At 56.6% G+C, this 6,389-nt stretch overlaps 1 protein-coding gene across 1 annotated transcript in view; it reads right to left on the bottom strand.

Moving 5' to 3' along the window:
* Positions 1–6,389, bottom strand: part of LOC104408648 (collagen alpha-2(XI) chain-like) — a gene marked incomplete at both ends in the record, with an annotated part of 53,599 nt that overhangs the window by 15,934 nt on the left and 31,276 nt on the right. The window contains 10 exons of the mRNA XM_010018306.1: positions 1,244–1,351; positions 1,463–1,516; positions 2,127–2,171; positions 3,380–3,433; positions 3,603–3,647; positions 3,734–3,787; positions 4,736–4,789; positions 5,036–5,080; positions 5,211–5,264; positions 5,918–5,971. Coding sequence (XP_010016608.1) covers positions 1,244–1,351; positions 1,463–1,516; positions 2,127–2,171; positions 3,380–3,433; positions 3,603–3,647; positions 3,734–3,787; positions 4,736–4,789; positions 5,036–5,080; positions 5,211–5,264; positions 5,918–5,971 — 567 coding nt within the window. The remainder of the gene's footprint in view (positions 1–1,243; positions 1,352–1,462; positions 1,517–2,126; positions 2,172–3,379; positions 3,434–3,602; positions 3,648–3,733; positions 3,788–4,735; positions 4,790–5,035; positions 5,081–5,210; positions 5,265–5,917; positions 5,972–6,389) is intronic.

Raw genomic sequence — 6,389 nt, 5'->3', positions numbered from 1 at the left:
TGAAGGAAAGGCAATTCAAAGGATTGGTGTGTGGCGGCTTCTGCCTGCTCCATTACAGCCCATATCCCAGCTCCAGCTGGTGCTGTGCGGCAGCAGAGGAGTCGTGCTGCATCTCCATCACCCCGAGAGCTGAAGGATCTGTTTCTCATCTTGAATAGCAAATGTGAGAGCAGATCCAGGCAGGCATCGCCAACATCACCTGAGGGGGAGGGCAGCACACGCAGGCGATGCTGCAAACCAAAAAGGTGGGTGGGAAAATATCATCCCCCTCTTTTCCTTCTTCTGAGAAGCTGGAAGCCACCAGCCGTGAGCAGCCAGCCCGGTTTCAGCTCCAGACACAAATACTGATCTGTGGCTGGGTTTGTCCATCCTGACAGCTCACTCGGTGCACACAGAGCAGGAAAAGGCACTCTAAATATTGTGCCTTGTTTCTGTGGCTCCATGAGTGCTGCTGAGCTCAGCTCCTGGGTCTGACGATGGTCACAACTGGGCAGCAGGTCTGAGAGAAGCAGGACAGACCTCAAGAGCCAGCACAGGCTCCAGGAGGCAGAGAACAGGGCAGGAGTCAGGGATGAGCATCAGGTCAGGAGAGCATCCCATGAGCTTCCAATATCCCTGCGCTGACATGGAGCAGTGGGAACACTGCAAAGATGCTTGGCAGAGGCAGTGGGGATGAGGTGCCATTGGACCTGCTGGAAATCAATCTCCTGCCTCAAGCCACCCTCTCCTTGCTCTGCTGGACCCACCAGCTCATTTCACAGAGCCATAGAACCACAGAATCAACCAGGTTGGAAAAGATCTTCAAACTCAGCCAGTCCAGCCGTCCCCAGCCCGGCCAAGCCCACCACTAACCCCTGGCACTGAGGCCGCGGCTACCTGGGCTGTGAACACTTGCAGGGAAGGTGACTCCAGCACTGCCTTGGGCAGCCTGTTCCAATGCCTGAGCACCCTCTGGGCAAGGAATTGTTCCTCAGCTCCATCTAAACCTGCCCTGGAGCAGCTTGAGGCCGTTTCCTCTTGTCCCCTCCCTTGTTCCTTGGGAGCAGAGACCAGCCCCCTCCTGGCTCCATCCTCCTGTCAGGCAGTTGGAGAGAGCAATAAGGTCCCCCCTGAGCCTTCTCTTCCCCATGGCCCAGGCTCAGGAGTGATGCACCATGGGCATCCCTCAGGGCTGTCCCCTCCCCACAGCACAGCACTGGGCACACAGCACCCCACAACACCCCACACCAGCCTCAGCACGTACCTCTGGTCCCTGGGGCCCCGCTGTTCCCTGGGGGCCTGGGAAGCCCTGCAGACCAACCTGGCCCTGAATCCCTGGGGGTCCTTTTGCTCCCTGTGCTCCACATGGACCCTTGGAGGAATAAGACACATTAGATCACAGCCAGGGCTTGAAACAGCACACTGGAACAGCAAAAGGGGAAGCAGCTTGAGGAATGCCCCCACCAGCCCATGTATGTGGTACCTTGTGTCCTTTGGCTCCCAGGTCCCCCTTGGCTCCAGCTGGACCTTGAGAGCCCTGCAAGAGCAGCAGAGTGGAGGGTATGTCAGGAAACCCTGTTGTGCCCCTCCTTGCAACCAGAGCATGCTGATCTGGCTTTGGCCTCAAGGGAAGTCAGTTTTGGCCAGTTCAGATCAGGGCTTCCCTCCTGATGGGGGTTTCGGAGCTGGGAGCAGGTACATGCTGGATCTTCTCATGGTGGGGGAGATCTCGAGGTTCTGGGTTCATTCACCCCCAAACCCTTCATGCCTCCAGCACCCTGTGCCAATCCCCCCCATCTCCCTGCCTCCAGCAGTGGGTGGTGGCATCTCAGATACACCATCCTGACACCACCACAAGGATGACAAGCAACTTGTCCTCATTGCTGTGCCTTTTAACATAGGCTAAAGCACTCCCACTTCCCTTATGCCTCCCCAAAGCAGACAGTATCTCAGGACACACTGTTGTGTCTGAAAGTTCCTTATTTACAAAGTGAGACCAAGTGCAGCTCTGCCTTCTCCAGTGGCACTTCCCAGATACTCAAAAGTCAAGTCCAAACACAGGCAAAGAATTTGGAGCTGATGCTTTGGGCTGCTCTAACACGGTGCTGCTGCATCCTAAGCAGGGATGGCATGGGAGCATCACTCACCCGCTCTCCTTGAGCACCTTTGGAACCTGGCAGGCCAATAAACCCCTTCAGAGAGACACAAAATGCAGGTTACAAAGGGAAACATCGATGCGCTCGTGGGGGTGACACACTGGGGGTTCAGCACATGAGAAGCAAATTGTAGAATCATGGAATGGTTCTTAAGATCATTGGCCATGCTCTGCTGGGATGCTGAGGGGCAGGAGGGAGGAAGCCCAGGCTGCCCCAGACTCCTTATCCATTGGAAAGGGCAGCTCAGCACCCAAAGCCCTTGGGACATGGGTGAACCCAATTGTGCTCCAGGGAAGGGACAGGCAGGGCTGGTGCTGGAGCATCTCTGCCGAGAGGAAAGTAGAAACTCAAGGTTGCTGCAAGCAGCATTCGGAGGAGCTTTGGGGTTTGAAGATGAGCAGTGTGGCCACAGGTACATGGCATCACCCCACCAGCCCTTGTGCCACAAGCCCTGCAGGAAGCTGGGAGTGCTGGGGTGAGCAGAGCATCCTCTCACAGTCCTTTGGGGAGCTGAGAGCACCCTGCACCCAGCCACTCACTGCCATGGACTCACCACAGGCCCCTCCTGTCCTGGCTGTCCCCTCACCCCAGCGACACCATCTGTGCCCTGCAGGAGGAGTGCTGACATCAGGTCATGCTGTGATGGGCAGAGATCCCATCCCCACTGGGTCCCCACCCTGGCTGCTAGGGTCCTCCAGGCTTCATTGGTGATGTCTGCAGCCCTCGATCCCCTCCAAATCAAGGGCTAGGACACCACAACCCCACCTCTCAGGTCCCCTCCAAGCCCAGGTTTCATCCCCACAAAGTCAAAGCAAGAAGCTCTTACAGTGTCTCCTTTGGGACCAGAGGATCCCTCCATCCCGGCTGGACCCTGGGGAGAAGCAAAGGCAATGGGAGGTTTGGGATGCTGCTCACTATCCCAACTCTGCAGATGAGACCCCAGCCCATAGGAACCCTGCCCAGGCCCCCAGAAGCTGCCTGTCACACTACAGGGATCACGTCCCCATCAGCTCACCCTCCCCTTCACCACAGCAGCTGCTGCAGCCAGCACCCTGCCCATGTTACGCTGACCTTCCCACCCATTCCCACCCACCCAGGGGGCCACAAAGACCCACAGGGACAAGAATTTCACACCCAATTGCAAAGCATATGGGGGACAAACCCAACAGCTCCTTCCTTGCTTAGCAAGCGAACGGAGGTACCCGCAGCTTGGAGACACAGGACCCAGGACAGCACCCACTTACCTGCATGCCCCTGGGGCCGGGGGGGCCACGTCTCCCCTGCAAGCCCTGTGGTCCCTGCAAAGCAGCAGGGGATAAGAAGATGCTGTTAGAATCAAAGCCGTGCACCCATCGTCCAAAATGGGTGTGTTGAGATCACAGCCCCACTGGAGGAGACCCATCCTGGCACCCTCAAGACCCCTCATCACCAAGAGGGTTGCTCATCCCTCATTAGGCATGTACATACCTGGGGGCCCCGGGGGCCAGGCAAGCCAAGAGGACCCATATCTCCCTGTGGACAGAGCAGGGAATGGCCAGGGTGAGTGCGGTGGCTGGTAAATCCCAAGTAGCAAAGGATGGGAGCTGGGGCAGACCCACCTGAGAGCCATTGACACCTTGGCATCCAACGGGTCCTGGCTGGCCAGGCTCTCCCTGCAACAGGAGAGGAGAGCAGCCCTCTGCCACGTGCATCATGAAGAAGAGATGGGATGGGAACCCCCAAGGCATCTCCCATGAGTCTTTACCAATGTGCATGAGTTTCAACACCTTTTATCCTTTGCCATTCCCTACTCCCCACTAGCAGGAGGCTGCACTTCAAGCAGACACATCCTCAGGTATAAACCAGCCCAAGGAGTGAAACCAGGCAAGACACGGTGGCCCATGGTGGCCCTGCCCTGGTCCTGCTGCCTCTAAATGGCAGCAGCTCCCCCAGCTCAGCCACCGCCTGTGTTTTGGCAATGGTTTGAACTGAAAAGCTGTGACTTACCATGGGGCCAGTAGGGCCTGGGGGACCCACTGAACCACCTTCTCCCTGCAGCAGGACAGAAAGGATGATGTTTGTCTAGCCCGCTTTGTTCTGATCCTCTCTTTTTAGTCTTAACATCAAGCATCAGCTACATGATGCCCCTTTGAACAGCTCCATGGCCATTCCCTGGCTCCCCCAGTCTCTTCATGCTGGAAGATGCTTTCATTCACCACCACCAAAGCAACTTTACTTCCACAGCCTCTGCAGACCCTTTGGATGCCTCCCATAGATGTGGCAGCACTTAAAGCTATCAGGGTGCTGAGAGCAGCAACCCAGACACTGTCAGCCTGGGATTCAGCTTGTTTCATCACCAGCCAGGAGAATGAGCTGGGATGCTCCTGTCCCCAGCATGCAACGTGCCTGGTCCCCATTAGAAGAGCCACCTCCAGGACAAAGATGCAGTTTATGTCCAGCTCTTGGGGTTCACTCTTTAGTAAAAGCAAATCACAAACTGGTGGTAATGGCCTGCAAAGCCCAAGTCCTCCCTCCTTGGCCCCATCTTTCCAATGGGAAGCAGCTGGTTCCTGCACGTCTTCAGGGAGGGCTGGTGATAAAGAGAAAGCAAAACCACTCACCTCTGGCCCCACGGGGCCTTGGAAGCCCATCACACCCTTCAGACCTAACATCCCCTGGGAGAAAAGCCAGGAATGGAGAGTCAGTGAGGTGCTCACCCACCTTTGTCCCATCCATTGCAGAAGGATGAGGGACAGCACAGGGACAGCTTTGCCCAAAGGCAGGAAAACACGGGCTGGAGCCAGGGATGGGGCTTGGGGCCACCACAGAGCAGCAAAGTGTCAGCCAAGGAAAGGGGATGGAGGAAGGAGCAACCCCGGCTCCGCAGGAATGAGACACCCCCACTTTCCCCCTTAACTCACATGAAGCCCGGCAGGACCTGGCAGCCCATTTTCTCCCTTCACCCCCTGGAAAAGACAAGAGCAGCCTGAGCCATGGAGGAGAACATGGCCTGGGGCTGCAGGGGGCAGGGTAGGGAAGAGCACCCCCCTCTGACCCAGGCAGGGCTGCCAAGAGCAAGGCCAGACACCCTCTCACCTTCACTCCCTTCTCTCCTTTCTCCCCAACTGGTCCGGGGTCACCCAGGTAACCCTAAAATGGGAACAAGGACATATGAGCCCAAGCTGGGCCATCAGGAGCTAAAACGTGGCTGCTGTGCACCCCCAAAAGACTTTTGGGGTGGTGCAGGGGGATGGAACCCTCAAGCTTGTGCTGAATGAGGCACCCCAGAAGAAAAGCCTGGCTTGTCCCCAGCAGCACTGTGGCAGTGGGGAAGGAAAAGAAAACATCATGGGCCCATATGAGTGGCTCAATGCTTCCTGTTTGGCAGCTGCCAAGTGCTCAAGCACAGAGAAGGAAAGAGATTCTTTGTATGGATGCTGGGATGATGCTCACAAGCATCACAAATTACAGGCCAGAAAAGAAAGGTGATAAACCACATGGGACTGCTGTTTCAAAAAGAAGACCCTGGGTTTCAAATATCCCATTATGACCAGACCGAGGAGGAGCCCAAAATCTCCTCAAAATTATAGCTAACACTTAGAAGGGGAAAAAAAAAGGTGACAAAACACCAGCATTTGGTCTTTTTACAGACCTTTTACATCCTGGCTGCCAAGCCCCTGGAAACCCTGTGATGTGGGTACCAGGCACTGCTGGTGCAGTACCAGTGGAGCCAGTAACAAAGAGCTCTTGCTGCTTGGCGATAAGTGTCTGCATTGGGAGTGGGGCAGTGAGAGCCAGCTTACCTCTTCTCCCTTCTCGCCAGCCAGCCCCTGGTCACCTTGGAAGCCCTGAAGCCCCTGGGGAGAGGGAGGAAGGAGCAGAGCAGTTGAGGATCTGTCCAGTGCTTCCCATCCATACCCAGTTCCAGCCCTTCTGCACTGGGAGCTGCTGCCTTCTGCCCACAGGCACCCCAGTGCAGGCTTCTGGGGGGCTGCTGAGAGCCCCAAACTTCTCAGCATAGTCCAGTTCCTGCCACCATCCTCCAAAAGCCCAGGTGTGTTGGCTGTGTTCCCCAGGGATTGCTGGCAGGGGTTGGAAAAGGGCAGGGAAATCACACCATCGAGTGACCAGCTTTGTGGAGCTGCTGGAGCGAGGCCAGAGGAGGCCCCGGAGCTGCTGCGAGGGCTGGAGCAGCTCTGCTCTGGAGCCAGGCTGAGAGAGCTGGGCTGGGGCAGCTGGAGAAGAGACGGCTCCTGAAGGGGACACCTTAGCGGC

Source organism: Nestor notabilis, unplaced genomic scaffold (assembly GCF_000696875.1).
Source record: "Nestor notabilis isolate BGI_N333 unplaced genomic scaffold, ASM69687v1 scaffold10937, whole genome shotgun sequence".
Taxonomy (NCBI): domain Eukaryota; kingdom Metazoa; phylum Chordata; class Aves; order Psittaciformes; family Psittacidae; genus Nestor; species Nestor notabilis.
Note: the sequence above shows the minus strand (reverse complement) of the source record. Positions and strands in the feature narration are given on the sequence as shown.